We start from the raw sequence: 18928 nt of genomic DNA, 5'->3' as shown, positions 1-18928 counted from the left end.
GAACAGACTGAAGTCATAAGCACGGGTGACTTTGCCGGCTACAGTCATTGCCAAGGCAACCCCAGAATCCTTTAAAAATAATCAAGTGATGCACTCTTACAGCTTTATGAAAACATTTTGGCATTTAAAAATATTTTTATGGTTATATGCCTTCCTTGATATATTATTCATTTATTTTTTGAGATGGGGTCTCTGTCACCCAGGCTGGAGTGCATCTTGGAGGCTGGAGCCAGGCTGGCACAATCCTGGCTTACTGCATCCTCCACCTCCAGGGCTCAAGCGTTCCTCCTGCCTTAGCCTCCCGAGTAGCTGGGACTACAGGAGCACACCACCATGCCCAGTTAATTATTATTATTATTTTTTGTAGAGATGCGATTTTGCCATGTTGCCCAGGCTGTTGATACATTATTTTTATATATTTATTTAGAGATGGCGTCTCGAGCTTATTGCTCAGGCTGGACTGCAGTGGTGCGATCTTGGCTCACTGCAACCCCTGCCTCCCAGGTTCAAGCAATTCTCCTGCTTCAGCCTCCCAAGTAGTTGGGATTACAGGCACCTGCCAGCACACCCGGCTAATTTTTGTATTTTTAGTAGAGATGGGGTTTCACCAAGTTGGTCAGGCTGGTCTCGAACTCCTGACCTCAGATGATGCACCCACCGCAGCCTCCCAAAACGTTGGTGAGAGATGAAGCCAGATGGACTTCCTGGGTCGGGTGGGGACTTGGAGAACTTTTGTCTTACAAGAGGATTGTAAATGTACCAATCACCACTCTGTAAAAACGCACCAATCAGCACTCTGTGGCTAGCTAGAAGATTGCAAACGTACCAATCAGCACTCTGTAAAAATGCACCAATCAGTGCTCTGTGGCTAGCTGGAGGATTGTAAACGCACCAGTCAGCACTCTGGAAAAACGCACCAATCAGCGCTCTGTGGATTGTAAGTGCACTAATCAGCACTATGTAAAATGGACCAACTGGCACTCTGTAAAATGGACCAATCAGCAGGACATGGGCGGGGAGAAATAAGGGAATAAAAGATGGCCACCCCAGCCAACAGCAGCAACCCGCTTGGGTCCCTTTCCACGCTGTGGAAGCTTTGTTCTTTTTGCTCTCCACAATAAATCTTGCTGCTGCTTACTCTTTAGGTCTGCACCAGCTTTAAGTGCTATAACACTCACCGTGAAGGTCCGCAGCTTCATTCTTGAAGTCAGCGAGACCACAAACCCACTGGAAGGAACAAACTCTGGACACACTGGGATTACAGGCATGAGCCACCATGCTTGGCCGATACATCATTTACATTTTTTTCTAATAAAGCTGAACTGTGTTTCTTAGCTATTACACAAACCATGCTGATGATGGGGTTTTCTAGATAAGAGAGGTCTTGACAAGGAGTGTATAGCAACCTCTGTAATAGCAAAAATGGCCCAGAAATAACGTAAATCTCCATCAAACTATTTTGTCGTAGGATCAAAAAACTAAAGCAATATGTGCCCACAGAGACAGTCAAGCTCCTTTGCCCCCGTACCCCCAAACAAACCTAACTTAATCATCTGCTCCACATGGGATGTAAACAAGTTCACGAAGGACGCAGCAATGAAGTCAGACAAGCTGCCTGGGATCAAATTGCCTTCTAAATATGCTCAAAGTGGCTGCTGTACACAGAGAGAGAAGATTTATGGGTATTAAGGAAAAAAGGAATTAAAATAATCAATACAAAGTGAATACAGCACAGAACGACACTGTTACATGATCTTAAGTCCTTAAAGTGCAAGAAATGTGGATGGGCCGGGCGCGGTGGCTCAAGCCTGTAATCCCAGCACTTTGGGAGGCCGAGACGGGCGGATCACGAGGTCAGGAGATCGAGACCATCCTGGCTAACATGGTGAAACCCCGTCTCTACTAAAAATACAAAAAAAAAAAAAAAAAAAGCCGGGCGAGGTGGCGGGCGCCTGTAGTCCCAGCTGCTCGGGAGGCTGAGGCAGGAGAATTGCGTGAACCCGGGAGGCGGAGCTTGCAGTGAGCAGAGAGCGGGCCACTGCACTCCAGCCTGGGTGACAGAGCGAGACTCCGTCTCAAAAAAAAAAAAAAAAAAAAAAAGAAATGTGGATGGATTATGCAAATAAGAAAGAAATCTGACGATGGCAGGAGGATGCCCAGGGTGGTCCAGTCGGGCTCCAGTTTCACATACTGTTCTCAGGGATGAACCCCACGTCCTCCCTAGCCACCAATTCTCTCCCTGATACCAGTTCAATGTGGAAGGCCCTAAAGACACTGGGACCACAGCAACCCGAGGGTGGCGTTTTCCAGCAGGACATACAGACAGGAATTTACTCCCACAGGGCAAAGCAAAGGCAGAAAACAGGTAATTAGAGCTAAGGACTACGGGGTCCAAAGACTCAACCCAGAAAGTGGGCCTCTCATTTCATGGAGGCAGAAACTGGACTCAGAATGCAGAAGGGACTTGATCAAGGGCACAGAGAGGAAGGTGGAATCTGAGTCTGGATGTAGGACCCTGGACTCTAAGTCCAAGGTTCTCCCATGCTGCCTCCCACACATGGATGTGCCTGTGTGTGTGTGCATGCATGCGTTCCATCAGTTGGAGCCAGCAGGCAAAGTGGACCCACCCCGGGGCTGGGGATTCTACTTGTTCCCTCCTGGGCACCATGGTGCCTGGTAAGGCACATTCCACACAAGTCCATATCACAGCCAGCCATACTGCAAACAGCACCGGGCCTGGCCGCAGGCAAAGGCTGCGGGAATTGTTCGAGGGCCATTTTCTTTTATTTTTTTTTGAGACTGAGTCTCTCTCTGTCACCCAGGCTGGAGTGCAGTGGCATGATCTTGGCTCACTGCAAGCTCTGCTTCCCGGGTTCAGGCCATTCTCTTGCCTCAGCCTCCCGAGTAGCTAGGACTACAGGCGCCTGCCACCACACCCAGCTAACTTTGTATTTTAGCCAAGACGGTCTTATCTCCTGACCTCGTGATCCGCCCACCTCGGCCTCCCAAAGTGCTGGGATTACAGGCGTGAGCTACCGCGCCCAGCCGCGAGGGCCATTTTCAAATCCCAACTCACAGGTCCCACCATTCCTGACCAAGCTAAGAATTTCCTCCTCAGTGTTGAATGAACCACCACCACCACATTTCGTTCTGAACGTCATTTTGGTACCAGTACCACTTTGCATTTATATAGCAAGATTATCTTTCCCTAAAAAATTAACATCTATTTCATGTGTTTTCAATCTTTCCACAACTTGGCATCGTAGTCAGGACAGATGTCCTCATTTTACAAAAGAGAAAACGGAGCACTGTCCAACGCCTCACTCTGTGTCCTGCCTCCTGCTGGCAGTTGTACCTTCTAACCTGGGCTTTTCCTCACTAGGCTTTTTTGCCTGGTAGATACATCAACCTACTGGAAATCCCTACCTCATCTGCTCTTATTGGTGAAAACAGAGAGAAATATGCACCCGCATTTTGGGCGGCAATAATATCACGTATGGGATACAGCCTGCAAACCCCTCTGAGCTGAGGTCCTCTGTGAGGGTCCAGCTGACAGGCTGATCCCTAAGTCATCAAAAGTGTCCTTCTGTTTTTGTTTAAGACAGGACCTTGCTCTGTTGCCCAGGCTGGAGTGCAGTGGTGCAATTACGGCTCACTGCAACCTTGAACTCCTGGGCTAGGGCAATCCTCCTTCGTCTGCCTCCCAAGTAACCTGGACTACAGGTATGTGCCACTGTGTCCAGCTAATTTGTAAATATTTTGTAGAGATGGGGGTCTTGTTATGTTGCCCAGGCTGACCTCAAACTCCTGAACTCAAGCAATCCTCCTGCCTTGGCCTCCCAAAGTGCTAGGATTACAGGAATAAGCCGCCATGCCTGGCTTCCCCATGGTCTTTTTTTGTTGTTTGTTTGTTTGAGACTCTGCTGCCCAGGCTGCAGTGCAGGGGTGCAATCTTGGCTCACTGCAGCCTGGACCTCCCAGGCTCAAGGGATCCTCCCACCTCAGCCTCCCAGGTAGCTGGATCTTCAGGTGCATGTTACCATGCCTGGCTAATTTTAGTATTTTATTTGTAGACATGGAGTCTCACTATGTTGCCCAGGCTGGTCTCGAACTCCTGAACTCAAGTGATCCGCCCACCTTGGCCTCCCAAAGTGCTGGGATTACAGGCATGCACCACCACACCTGGCCTCCATGGTCTCCTCAAAGCGGAGATCACCCCGTTCTTTTCAGGACAAGGATGTTTGCTCATCTTGAAAAGCAAAAAAACCTGTCAGAAATGGAATGAAAGATCTACCTCAAATCCTCTCCTTAAAATGCTGGACAGCCAACATCTGGTTATCACTCAAGATTTCTGATTAGAAAATGTTTGATTTATTTGGAAGCAGTTTTATGGAAGTAGCAAAGTATAGGACATTTAAAAAATCACTTGCATGTCTGTGTGAGATGGTCACAGCTGCGCTCCCTCTTTCCACAGAAACATGGCCTGCAGACACATTTGCAGAGTCCTAATAAGCAACTGTCATACACCCCCAGATGGCCGATTTGATCATAGGACACGGATGCAGGATGATAGTGAGGTTCTCTTTCCCTTTCACTGCTCCTAACACAGCAAACCTCCAGCCAGAACAGCAAAAACGCCAAAGGAACAGCCTGCTCCTGCCAGGCACCCTGACCCCACCTCCACCTGCCAATACAGACCTTCCAAACTGGACCTCCCCCGGGCATCTGGCTGGGAGATCCAAGCAGGAATCATTAGCACAGCTCAGGGCACCTTGGAGATTTTCAACTCCCCCAATTATCCCAAACTCCCTGACTCGGTTCACTCAGGGTTTTGATTCTCTGCCTCCATCTGACCAAAAGGTAACCCTGCACTTCTGAGGACCTCACCTGTTGAGGGGAGAGTGAGTGGATGGGAGCGGAGGTGTTACCATTTTCAAATATACATTTCTTTCCAATAGAATTAAAACATTTGTTGATTATACATGATAATGGATGATATAAAAGCTTCATTCCCATCCATAATTTTATCTGGTCAAATATACTTTGAAATGTGGGATTCAAATAGATGGACATGTTCTGGATATATGGTCCTTTAAATGCTGTATGGGTCTTAAAAAAACTGCTTTCTAGAATGTATTTCATCAGAGGTTTATCTTACTATGCATCCCAGTTTAAGCCAGCATTTATTCTTTTTTTTTTTTCTTTTCTTTTTTATTTTTTTGAGACAGAGTCTCACTCTGTTGTCCAGGCTGGAGTGCAGTGGCATGATCTTGGCTCACTACAACCTCTGCATCCCTGGTTCAAGCAATTCTACTGCCTCAGCCTCCCAAGTAGCTGAAATTACTCGGGAAGCTGATGGTCATGTACCACCAGGCCCGGCTAATTTTTATTGTATTTTTAGTAGAGATGGGGTTTCACCATATTGCCCAGGCTGGTCTCAAACTCCTGACCGCAGGTGATCTGCCCGCCTCTGCCTCCCAAAGTGCTAGGATTATAGGAGTGAGCCACCGCACCCGGCCTGTTCTTTTCCTTTACAAGGTTTAAAGAAAATAATAATGCTTCTTATAACTTTGTATGGCTTCCGCTCTCCTTCCAACAATGTTGATTTGACACAGATCATGGGAGAAGAGGCTGATGGAAGACCGGGGGTCTCCCAGCTCCTCCTTATCATGACAGATACAGGCTCTCTGCCAGGCCGTCCTGGCCACAATGATAGGGTCTGGCCACTGAGCCCTCTTTTTAAACACAGCTGAACAGTACACCGGGCCATGTTTCATTAGCCATTCAGTACAACTGGAATCTCAAAGTGACCAAGCTATCCTGTTTGCCACAGAGCTGGGGCACACATGCAAAACAATCTCCCCAGCAAACTGAAAGGAAAAAGAGAGCATACTTAGCATTGAAAAGGAACTCAGACTAAGTAGTGTCACTGGGTTAAAGGACTTAAACTCCATCGGTGATCTGGGACACTGATGCTGCTCAAACAACCCAGTGATCGGTGGTCATGGTACCAATGCCCTGGGGTGATGTGAGCAGGGCCCTCTGCTCAAGGCAACACAGACATGCCCTGAGCCCTCTGCATTTTTTGGCTCTCCATATCCCAATGGGTAAGCAAGGACTTCTGCTGCCTCAATGCTTAGGTGATTAGGTGGCTGTCCTCTGCCCTGCCACTGTCCTCTGATTCCCAGCGTCAGGGACTTGGGCAGCACAGTCTGAGGAAATGGCTTTCAATGACTGGCCTGTATATCTGCTTGGCAAAACTCCCTGACTTCTGGAAAAAATGGGGGACTGGTTTTGTCTTCCCTCCACATGGTATAAAACATTCATCTCCTGGAGACGAGCAGCAGCGTGGCTGATGGCTGCTAGGGAGGTGTTTCCAGAAAGATATGACTTTGACATAATATAAACCAAATTTTGTCCCACAAGCTTGTATGTTTTTACTTTAACAATCTACCAGCACCTCATTATTTCAGACCTGGCTTCTAGGTATGAGACCTTTTCATGAGGTGTCCTCATGAAACCTGGCCCCTGGCTTACCTTGGGATTGGTTCGCTGTTGCAGTCTCCTTTCTTCCCTCTCTCTCTGCAGCCGCTCAAACTCCTCTCGAATTTCAGCTGGGGTTCTCCTCCTTTCCACAACCTATGTGCAGAATCAAGATGGGAAGACAGTTGAGGACCCACGAGGTAAGGGAAACGTACACAAAGAACTGCAGTCATTGATTTTGGTGTGTGCATGCTGCCTGGGGTCCAGCCACGGCCTTTCCCCAGGAAGTACCCCAAACCGTGACTTCTGCCATGTGATGGCTCAGGCCTGGGTGAGGCAGAGCTCATTGCCCCCCAAGGTTGAAATGAGCTTTCACTCAGCTCTCCAGAGTGACTTAAACATTCTTTATTTTAGCAACTTATCTATCTCTAAGTCTGCAGAAATCTTACAAGGAAAATGTCACCTTAAATTTCATAGTGTAAATTTCCTAATGAATCTCAGATAACAAATGTTAAATATCAGGACGAAAGCAAGCTGGCTGTCCCTAGTGGTCTGGGACAATCGCTAGGGACTCCTTTCGAGCTTCTTGGACCAAGGATCTCGAGCTGTCGGGTCTGGGTGTTTTTATTCTGTTGTTGTAGAGACGGGGTCTTGCTATGTTGCCCAGGTTGACCTCAAACTCCTGGCCTCAAAGGATCCTCCCACATCAGCCTCCCAAAGTGCTGGGATTGCAGGCATGAGCCACCATGTCTGGCGGGTCTACGTGTTTTCAGAATCATGGAACTCTTCTTCTTACAATAGTATATGAACCTTAGAATCTGGGCTGTCAGTTATAGGCTCGTGTAACAATACTCAGGTACCACGCAGCAGACCTTGTTAAACTCAGGGATGCACAGTGATGTCGAATCTGAGAAAATAAGGTATTCCGGCCTGGCGCGGTGGCTCACACCTGTAATCCCAGCACTTTGGGAGGCCGAGGTGAGCGGATCACTTCAGTTCAGGAGTTAGAGACCAACCTGGCCAACATAGTGAAACCCCATCTCTACTAAAAATACAAAAATTAGCCAGGTGTGGTGGCAGGTGCCTGTAATCCCAGCTACTTGGGAGGCTGAGGCAGGAAAATTGCTTGAACCCAGGAGGTGGAGGCTGCAGTGAACTGAGATCATGCCACTGCACTCCAGCCTGGGCAACAGAGCAAGACTCTGTCTCAGAAAAAAAGGAAAAAAAAAAAAGAAAAGGTATTCCAGGTCTGGTGTGAAACCGTCTCTACTAAAAATACAAAACATTAGCCAGGCGTGGTGGCGGGTGCCTGTAATCCCAGCTACTCGGAAGGCTTAGGTAGGAGAATCACTTGAACCCGGGAGTCGGAGGTTGCAGTGAGCCAAGACCACGCCACTGTACTCCAGCCTGGGCAAGAAGAGCAAGAAACTCCGTCTTGAAAAAAAAGAAAAAAAAAAAAAAAAGAAAATACAGCATTCCAATTCCAGTTCAACCCTTCTTAGCTCGTCATGAAAGGAAGACCACCTAGTCGAGATTTCAAAGAAGTGGAAAGGGCAGTCTTTCATCTGTGAAACAGGCAACTGCACTGCACAATTTCTGTTGGTTTTTTTTGAGACGGAGTCTTGCTCTGTCACCCAGGCTGGAGTGCAGTGGTACAATCTCGGCTCACTGCAAGCTCCACCTCCTGGGATCACACCATTCTCCTGCCTCAGCCTCCCGAGTAGCGGGGATTACAGGCACTCGCCACCACACCCGGCTAATTTTTTGTATTTTTAGTAGAGACGGGGTTTCATCATGCTAGCCAGGATGGTCTCGATCTCCTGACCTCGTGATCCGCCCACTTCGGCCTCCGAAAGTGCTGGGATTACAGGCGTGAGCCACCGTGCCCAGCCTGCACTGCACGATTTCTAAGGGTCCTGTTTATGGTGTGAAATTGGGTGCACTGGTGAGAAACACACAGTGTGGGAACAGGACAGAAAAAGTGGTGACTCTTTTTCTATCACAACCAAAGTTATCAGATGGCTGGGGGAGGGGGCAGGGGTGTACGAGAAAGCAGATTCGCCCATCAGTGGGAGAAACAGAGGGGAGTCTTGAGATGCTGCTCATAGACTATCTAAAAAGATGTGATGTGAGAAAATGTTTCCTTGGAAATTTCAAGTTTCAAAAAATTATTTTTAAAAATACAAGCTTATAGCAAAAAATCAATAGAACAGAAGGATAGGAAATAAAAAGTATGTGATTCCCCTTACCCATATTCCCTCTTCTCACAGGCTCACACTCAATTTTTTTGGTATCACTTCCTAAAAATTCTCTATGCATGTGTATGTACCTACGTATGTGTGTGTGTGCACATGCACACACACACATTCGATATAAATAAGATATTACAGGCTTTGTGAAACTTGATTTTATTTTTCAACAAATGATAATAAAAAAACCCCACAAAAACTCATCCAAAAAAAATCCTAGGAACTTGTCCACTACTTTAAACATTAAAAATAGTGAAAACAGGCTGGGCGCGGTGGCTCAAGCCTGTAATCCCAGCACTTTGGGAGGCCGAGACAGGCCAATCACGAGGTCAGGAGATCGAGACCATCCTGGCTAACATGGTGAAACCCCGTCTCTACTAAAAAATACAAAAAACTAGCCGGGCGAGGTGGCGGGCGCCTGTAGTCCCAGCTACTCGGGAGGCTGAGGCAGGAGAATGGCGTAAACCCGGGAGGCGGAGCTTGCAGTGAGCTGAGATCCGGCCACTGCACTCCAGCCCGGGCGACAGAGCGAGACTCCGTCTCAAAAAAAAAACAAAAAAATAGTGAAAACATTTTCTTCTCTAATAACCCAATATAAATAAAAAATTACTAAAAAGGGGGGAAAGTGGTTCTTTTTAAGGAAGCTTTAAAATAAAAAGATTGTTAAAATCATCCAAGAACAAACTAAAGGTCCTAAGTGGCACGACAGTGATTGCTCTGTGACCTTGCAAGGACATTCTGGGTTCTATTTTGTGAACAAGGTGCATTCCCGCTGCCCAGGCTTAGAATCACTGAGGGCGCATCACCTATCTACAGCACGCTCACTTTCCAATGCCACCCGTCCTGACGCAGACAAAAGCAAGGTGCAGTTTTTCAAAGTTTCCATTATCTTCTCAATCTCATGTCAGTCCCTCCCTGAAGTAAAAGAAAATAAAAATAAAAGAGCTTCAGGGAAATGTAGGTAATCAACCATTCCATGTAAGTTTGAAGATCCAGAAAAAATGCTTCAAAATACTTTAAAAATTATTCATGACTTTACAGCCCAATTTAGTGGACCTGACGGTGGAGCCAGTTTCTCCGGACCCAGCAGATGGTGACTTCAGTGACCCATCACCAAGGACAACGAGGTCTAAGTGTGAGGCTGTCTGAATGGAGACGGTTCCTCTACACAGCCCAGAGGATGCAGGAGGTTCCAATATGGATAAAGAGATTTTATTTTATTTATCGGCTCACTGTGCCTCCCAGGTTCCTGACATTCTCCTGCCTCAGCCTCCCGAGTAGCTGGGACTACAAGCGCCCACCACCACGCCTGGCTAATTTTTTGTATTTTTTTTTTTTAGTAGAGACGGGGTTTCACCGTATTAGCCAGGATGGCCTCGATCTCCTGACCTCATGATCCACCCACCTCGGCCTCCCAAAGTGCTAGAATTACAGGTGTGAACCACCATGCCTGGCCTTTTTTTTTTTTTTTTTTTTTGAGACAGAGTCTCACTCTGTCACCCAGGCTGGTGTGCAGTGGCGCAACCTCGGCTTACTGCAAGCTCCGACTCCTGGGTTCATTCTCCTGCCTCAGCTCCATTCTCCTGCCTCAGCCTCCTGAGTAGCTAGGACTACAGGCGTCCGCCAAAACACCCGGCTAATTTTTTTGTATTTTTAGTAGAGCCGGGGTTTCACGGTATAAGCCAGGATGGTTTCCTGACTTCGTGGTCCGCCTGTCTCGGCCTCCCAAAGTGCTGGGATTACAGGCATGAGCCACCGTGCCTGGCAAGATTTTATTTTATTTTAATATTTTATTTTTTTGAGACAGTCTTGCTTTGTCACCCAGGCTGGAGTGCAGTGGTGCGATCTCAGCTTACTGCAATTTCCGCTTCCTGGGTTCAAGCAATTCTCCTGCCTCAGCCTCCCGAGTAGCTGGGACAACAGGCTTGTGCCACCATACCCAGCTAATTTTTTCATCTTTAGTAGAGATGACATTTCACCATGTTGGCCAGGCTGGTCTTGAACTCCTGACCTCAAGCGATCCACCCGCCTCGACTTCCCAAAGTGCTGGGATTACAGGCGTGAGCCACCGTGCCTGGCCTGAATAGAAATTTTATAATTGAGTGTTCTATTCAACAGGATATTAGTTTTTAAAAATGCAAATTTAGCGAAAGTTTGATTCACCATAACTTTAATCAGTGACATAAGCAGACCCATGAATATGCCCATATACTACTATTTTTTTCAGAAACAGATTTGTAAGCTGCTGATAATTAAAATCCTGGACTCAAACCCTGTAGGAAAAAAAAAAAAACCTGGAAAGTGTGAGGCTTTACAAAGGCTGCAGCAGGAAAAGATTCATTTTCAGGAATTTTAGCTGTTTAATCTTTGAAGACTGAACAGCTGAAAATTACTTTCTGTTACATTCTGTGATGAATTACAAAGGCAAATAATCCAAAGGTGGCAGATCATTCCATTTTTAGTCATATTTTATACAAGTTTTGCAAATAGTTGGTGCATAATCTGAGCTAACAGCAAAGTCAAAATGGCCAGCCTTTCTGGAGCGGTGAAGACACTTAGCAGGGCAGGGCACTTCATTCTCAGCTCCCACAGGCCTCTGCCAGCCTTGATTATTTATACCTTCCTTTAAACAGAATACATGATGCCGGAAAGGGGAACAGGACTAAGCCAACTGTGAGCTGCTCTTCTCCTTATCAGCAACCCTTACAGACAGAGGCATCTGGGAACACAGCATCTGAAGCCGCACGACAGTTGATAAATGCCAGACATTTTCAGTGTTTCTCATGGACAGGGGGTATCACATGCAGCTTGTGAATCCATACAAGTGCTGTTCACCGAACCATTCACCTACTAGGTCTATCCCTATGCTAGTCAGAAAACTGAGCGGCCAGGTGCAGTGGCTCACCTGAGGTCACGTGTTTGAGACCAGCCTGGCCAACATGGCAAAACCCTGTCTCTACTAAAAATGCAAAATTTAGCTGGGCGTGGTGGCAGGTGCCTATAGTCCCAGCTACTTGGGAGGCTGAGGCAGGAGAATCACTTGAACCCAGGAGGCGGAGGTTGCAGTGAACGGAGGAGATTGCACCACTTCACTCCAGTCTGGGCAAAAGAGCGAAACTCCATCTCAAAAAAAAAAAAAAAAAAAAAAGGAAAAGAAAACCAACTGAGCCCAGGAATTCTAGACCAACCTGGGCAACGTAGTGAGACCCCATCTCTACAACAAAAAAACAACCACCAAGAAGACTGACTTTATTGATGAAACGAATGAGGAGATCTCCAAAAGCTGGGTGGCATCATGGAAGGAGGACAGACAGGACCTTAAACCTCCTGGGAAACCTCAGGCAAGTCCTTCTCTAAGCTTTAGTTTCCCTGCTATAAAATGAGGAAGGTTAAGCGACATCATTTGGAAAGTGTCATCTGGTTCTAGCCAGTAAACTTTTTATTCTGGGATATTTTTGGAAAATTATTTAGAAACGCTATAACAATAGTACAGAAAGTTCTACTATAGCCTGCACCAGGTCGACAGAGCAAGACTCCATCTCAGAAAAAACCAAACCAAAAAAACAAAACAAACAAACAAACAAAAAATTAGCTGGGCATAGTGGTGCGCACCTGTAATTCCAGCTACTCGGGAGGCTGAGGCAGGAGAGGCACTTGAACCCTGGAGGCAGAGGTTGCAGTGAGCCAAGATCATGCCACTACACTCAGCCTGGGCAACACAGTGAGACTCCGTCTCAAAAAATAATAATAAAAAAAAAGTAGCAGGGCGTGGTGATGCATGCCTGTAGTCTCAGCTACCTGGGAGACTGAGGTGGGAGGATGACCTGAGCTGGGAGGTCGACACTGCCGTAAGCCACGCTCGCGCCACTACACTCTAGCGTGGGTGACAGAGTGAGACTCTGTCTCAAAAAAAAAAAAAAAAGACCGAAAATTTACCTAATGACTAACAACTGGGCTAGTATTCTGTACATTCTAAAGGAGCTCCAATGGGTTGGGGAGTGATTTCTAGTTGGTGGAGTGCTTTGAGATCTTTGGATTAAAGGCGTCTCAGACACTCAGGATACCAACAATCAATGCCCTTCACCGTTCACTGACTCCCCATATGGTAGCCTAATAAATATGTGGTAAATGGATACCCTTCAGCAACTGAAGAGTTTAATAGTCTAAAAATATCAGCAACAGCATGAAGGGAATACAGCTTCCTCCCTGGAGTGAAAGCTATTATTGCAGTGAGAGAATCGTCATATGGAACAATCCATCCAGCTGTGGGAATTCCTTGAAGGAATGTTGATGCCAGCTTCATAAAATGTGCTTGAGTTCAATGAGACTTTCTGTGTAATATGAATAATGGGTCCAATTTTCCTATTGTATGTTAAACACTAATACATCTCTAAGTAAATATCTGGGGAGGTATCTTCATTTAGTTTTCTTTGAAGGCATTTTTATCTTGCAGCAAAAGCTTAGTATCAATATGAAAAAAAAGCCAATTCTGATCCATGAGAACCTGACTTGCTTAGTTTACTAAAAAAATATAAAAATAATGTTTAACCACTTGCCACCCACAACTGTGCACATATTTTTATTTTCATTTATTTATTTCATTTTTTATTTTTTGAGACACAGTCTCACTGCCACTCAGGCTGGAGTGCAGTGGTATGATCATGGCTCACTGCAACCCCGACCTCCCTAGGCTCAAGTGATCCTCCACCTCAGGCTCCCAAGAAGTAGGATTACAGGCACACGCCACCATGCCTGGTAAATGTTTTATTTTTTATTGCTTATAGAGATGTGATCTCGCTGTGTTGCTCCAGCTGGTCTCGAACTCCTGAGCTCAAGTGATCCTCCTGTGTCAATCTTTGAAAGTGCTGGAATTACAGGTGTGAGCCACTGCACCCAGTCCTACATTTGTGTGCTTTGTTTCTAATGGGAAGATAATCTGGTTTGATAAGAGGAAACCATACAATATTTTACCAGCAGACCCCACTGCTCCACTGATTGGGATAATGCTGCTGGGGACTAAAAACCTAGTCTTTGAAGAGGGAATATGTAATGGAGTCCTACAGCTTTTCAGTGACTCCAACTGCTGACTTGAAAAACTATAGGCCGGGAGTGGTGGCTCACGTTTGTAATGCCAGCACTTTGGGAGGCCGAGGTGGGCAGATCATGAGGTCAGGAGTTCGAGACCAGCCTGGCCAACACAGTGAAACCCCGACTCTACTAAAAAAAAATACAAAAATTAGCTGGGTGTGGTGGTGGGCGCCTGTAATCCCAGTTACTCAGGAGGCTGAGGCAGGAGAATCACTCGAACCCAGGAGGCAGAGGTTGCAGTGAGCCGAGATTGTGCCACTGCACTCCAGCCTGGGCAACAGAGCTAGACTCCGTCTCAAAAAAAAAAAAAAAAAGAAAATTGTAGCCAACCCACATCTTAAAAATACAAAGAAGCTTTAAGGAGTGTATAAAGAGTGAGGGGGAAATTGAATAAATACAACGGAATTCTATTTTCCTTTTTGGATGAGAAAATGCTAAGTTGTTTGGCTTAATACCTAGCTGCAATGAACCAAGGCGACAGGAAGCACTGCTATTCCCTTCAAGCCAGAGGCCAAGTACCAACTGCCCACTGGAGCCAGGAGGACATGCAGATGAGAAGAGCCAGATGTAACACAAGGGGGAGTGGTGGGGACTGGCACAAATTGGACAGTCCAGTCCCATCTGAAGGGCAAGGGCTCCTCAGATCCAGTGTTACCAGATCCTCAGATGTTTCAAGAAAAGACAGAAGACTGAATTATGATGCAGAACCTCCCAGGGTTGAAATGTTAGCAACCAGAATTCACTGTGTGAGGCAATCAAAAAATGGCAACAGGCTGGGCATGGTGGCTCACACCTGTAATCCCAGCGCTTTGGGAGGCTGAGGTGGGAGGGTAGCTTGAGGGTAGGAATTTGAGACCAGCCTGGGCAACATATGTAGGACTGGGTGCAGTGGCTCACACCTGTAATTCCAGCACTTTCAAAGACTGACACAGGAGGATCACTTGAGCTCAGGAGTTCGAGACCAGCTGGAGCAACCCAGCACTTTGAGAGGCCGAGGCGGGCGGGTCATCTGAGGTCAGGAGTTTGAGACCAGCCTGACCAACATGGAGAAACCCTGTCTCTACTAAAAATACAAAATTAGCCAGGCGTGGTGGCGCATGCTTGTAATCCCAGCTACTCAGGAAGGCTGAGGCAGGAGAATTGCTTGAACCTAGGAGGCAGAGGTTGTGGTAAGCCGGGATCGTGCCACTGCACTCCAGTCTGGGCAACAAGAGCAAAACTCGGTCTCAAAAACAAACAAACAAACAAAACAAAACCAAACAAAACATCGAAGGAACTTCAAGGAAAATCTTACATGATGGTGAAAATATAACTCAATGAAGGTCAATTCCATGTTATTAACAGACTAGCAAATTTCTTGGGCATCAGAACCAAGTTTCTTTCCTTTTTTGAGACAAGGTCTCGCTCTGTTGCCCATGTTGGAGTGCAGTGGTGTGATCGTAGCTCACTGCAGCCTCAACCTCCTGTGTTCAAGTGATTCTCCCATCTCAGCCTCCTGAGTAGCTGCGAATACAGGTGTGCACCACCAAGCCCGCCTAATTTTTAAAAAAATGTTTTGTAGAGACAGGGTCTTGCTATATTTTTTCTCAGGCTGGTCTCAAACTCCTGGCCTCATGTGATCCTCCCAGCCTGGCTCCCCAAAGTGTTAGGATTACAGGTGTGAGCCACTTTGCCTGGGTCAGAATCAAGTTTCTTTAATGATACCTATATATTCCTGCAGCAACTTATAGTTTCACAACAAATCTTCATATTCATTTTTCAGATAGTAACATGGAAGCACTAGCAACCCAATTACTTGCCTAAGGCTCTACTGCTAGTCAGTGGCACTGTGAAAGTAAACAAATTGTCTGAATTTTAGTGACTGTTCTCCCACAGCATGGCTGCCCAGGGCGACACATTTGCTATATATTTTGTTTCACTCATTACATTTGACAAAGCTTGAATATTATAATACATGAGAATTGAAAGGGTCATTACAGGCAATGCAACCCCGGCAGCTCTGCTTCCATTTTGCTCACACGCATAACATACTCCCATCTGAAATATTTCCTCACCGCAGTTACTCAGAACTGAGGTGGAGAGAGAGGCACAGAACTGTGGAAGGTGGAAGGGAGTGTATGTGGAGTCAGAGCTGCACCCTTGAAGAAATCGTCTCCCATCAACCGCCAGCTCCACTTGCTCCCGCCCCACACCTGGGTTAAAAATTACTGGTCCAGTCCATCCCTCTTCCGTTCTACTTGACAGGTTAGGAAATGAAGGACAAGTCAGATGAGTGGCTGGCCCAAGGTCAGAGTTACAAAGTGGCAATGCCAAGTCCGGAACTCAACCTCTAAAACTAAAATACAGGGCAAGGAAGGGGGCTCTGATATCTTCAAATATTCCCAAAGGCATTATTACAGATTGCAGGGTTTTGGGGAGATGTTTTGTAGCTGTTTAATGACTTTTCTGGGACACCAGACGCAGTTTCTCTTACCTCCCATCCTTCCATTTCCAGTCCTCTCTTCCCATATATATCATAGATGGCCCTGGTTTGGGGGTCACTAAGCACTGCAAATTAAAAATTAAACATGTTTATAAAATATAAAATTCACCTTCAGTCCTTTCTGAGAACACTGATGTCATTAGGTAAGCCCATCTCCTCTTCTCCCTGTCTGATCACAATCTTCCTAGAGACCCCTTTCATTTTCTACGCATCTTTCCTCCTAACTGCTTTTTTGATTCAACCTAGGATTTGTTTATTGACTTACTGACTGACATGGTCCTTCTCTGTTGTCCTGGCTGAAGTGTAGTGGTAAGATCACAGCTCACTGCAGCCTTGAATTCCCAGGCTTAACGAATCCTCCTGCTCCAGCTTCCTAAGCAGCTGGGATTACAGGTGTGTGCACACATGCCCAGTTAATTTATTTTTTGTAGAGATGGGGTCTCACTATGTTGCCTAGGCTGATCTTGAATTCCTGGCCTCAAATGATTCTCTTGCCTTGGCCTTGCATAGTGTTGGGATTACAGGTGTGAGCCACTGCACCCGGCTAATGTAGGATATGTTTAAAGGTGGCTACAAATGAGAAAAGTCAGATTTTCCCAGTGTCCAAGTTACTCTTGATTGGAAGGTACAGGTACAAGGTGTACAAGGTGTACCATGCGGGAAGTGACACTGGCTCCTGCATTGCGAAAGGACACGAAAGTTGTTTTAAAAATAATTTGGTAAATTTCTGCCATGGTGTATAAAAGTACACTGACTTGAAAGAGTGGGTTTCCAGTTTCTAAAAAGCTTGCTATAAAAGTAGAAACAGGTTCGGATACTAGAAAAAGCTGATTTGTTACTTACTCTATAGAGTTCTATTAACTCCAAAGACAGGCTACATTTCTTTTGTGCACCTCTCCTCTTTATTTGTAAATAATTTTAAAAGACAAAAACACCTCTTACAATTTTGTTGGCCACATCACCCAAAGTACATCAGAAAAGAATTTCTCGGTAAAGGGTGAGAGCTGTTCAAATGATATTCCAACTGAACTCAAATGTCAGCAAGGCCAATGGTCATTCTCTTCCCCCTCTACTTCACCAATTTCTGCCAAGACCTATGGGTCTCTTCTCCCTTGAGAGGTCCCACATATTTGTAGGCCTAATTTAAAAACTATATAAATGATCCTATGCATAATCAAATCTAATGGGAAAGGAAGAAATGCTGGCCCCTGGAAAACACAGGAGCCAAACTTGTGTTCCTCTCCAGCATTTAATAAGGAATTATTCATTCATGATGTCACCTGAGTCTCCCTTTAGGCTAAACAGGAGGCCAGGTCTGCTGCTGTGGCATTTTCACTAGCACTGCTAGGGTCTTTCTGTTAACTCTTCCCCAGGTCTCCAACACAATACAAGCAAACTATGTGGCTCATTTAGACAACAGTAAAATTAATGCACCCATTTAGATAACAGAATACAATACAAAGAACAGGTTACTCTTCACAATTGCCATGCAAGTGATCTGAATAGAGTTAAATTTGGTAATGACACCACACTGATTACACATTTATCACACACTGCAGCCTGATTTTCATTGGCCATTAAAATCTAACTTTTTGGAAAAACTCTAAAGTGAAATACACTACAAGCTTAACATTATGTATACAGTGAGATGACTTTATGATTTTATAAAGAAACACAGTATCTAATTTCTCGTCTAAGGAGCCAATCACCAAATGGTTCTGGAACAAATAACTTACTGTACTTGATGCATATAACAGTGATTTAACATTTTTTTAAATTTAAATTTTAAAAATGGTGGTAAAATATACATATAAAATTTACTACTTTAACCATTTTAAAGTATACAATCAATAGCATTAAGTACATTTACAATGTTGTATAACCACCATCACTCTCTTATTTCCAGAACTTTTTGCCATCCCAAACAGAAGCTCTGTATCCAGTAGTGACTTTAATATTTTATAAACGAATATATCACAGAATGTTCTTTCTGACATACGTAAGACGTAAGTATAAAAATGTGAATCGCTTGATTCTATTTCCTTATTAGAACTGATAACTGAATGCTTCAGAACCAATAAAATCACTTTTGGATGAAAAAATGTCCTTGTATCTTCTAACAAAAAAGAGAACAAAGAAACCTTCCCTGTGATGATCAGCCTTTACCTATAAGAGTTCCCTTTAGGGCCGGGCGCGGTGGCTCAAGCCTGTAATCCCGGCACTTTGGGAGGCCGAGACGGGTGGATCACGAGGTCAGGAGATCGAGACCATCCTGGCTAACACGGTGAAACCCCGTCTCTACTAAAAAATACAAAAAACTAGCCGGGTGAGGTGGCAGGCGCCTGTAGTCCCAGCTACTCGGGAGGCTGAGGCAGGAGAATGGCGTGAACCCGGGAGGCGGAGCTTGCTGTGAGCCGAGATCCGGCCACTGCACTCCAGCCTGGGTGACAGAGCGAGACTCCGTCTCAAAAAAAAAAAAAAAAAAGAATTAAAAGAGTTCCCTTTAGAAGAAACCTGGTGAACGATTTAAAACTTGAGTATTCCCTTGCAATTGAGACTGTCTATTACTGCACCCGGCCTCTCATTTTCTACTTACTGGACACGTATTGATCTCCAAAGCAAAATA

General features: G+C 45.6%; 1 protein-coding gene across 1 annotated transcript in view; it reads right to left on the bottom strand.

Moving 5' to 3' along the window:
- DNAJC11 (DnaJ heat shock protein family (Hsp40) member C11) overlaps positions 1-18928 on the bottom strand; it is a 71049-nt gene that overhangs the window by 30129 nt on the left and 21992 nt on the right. The window contains exons 3-4 of the mRNA XM_007980733.3: positions 16294-16367; positions 6538-6639 (exon numbers count right to left, since the gene is read on the bottom strand). Coding sequence (XP_007978924.1) covers positions 6538-6639; positions 16294-16367 — 176 coding nt within the window. The remainder of the gene's footprint in view (positions 1-6537; positions 6640-16293; positions 16368-18928) is intronic.

This window comes from Chlorocebus sabaeus, chromosome 20, assembly GCF_047675955.1.
Source record: "Chlorocebus sabaeus isolate Y175 chromosome 20, mChlSab1.0.hap1, whole genome shotgun sequence".
In the NCBI taxonomy this organism is placed as follows: domain Eukaryota; kingdom Metazoa; phylum Chordata; class Mammalia; order Primates; family Cercopithecidae; genus Chlorocebus; species Chlorocebus sabaeus.
Note: the sequence above shows the minus strand (reverse complement) of the source record. Positions and strands in the feature narration are given on the sequence as shown.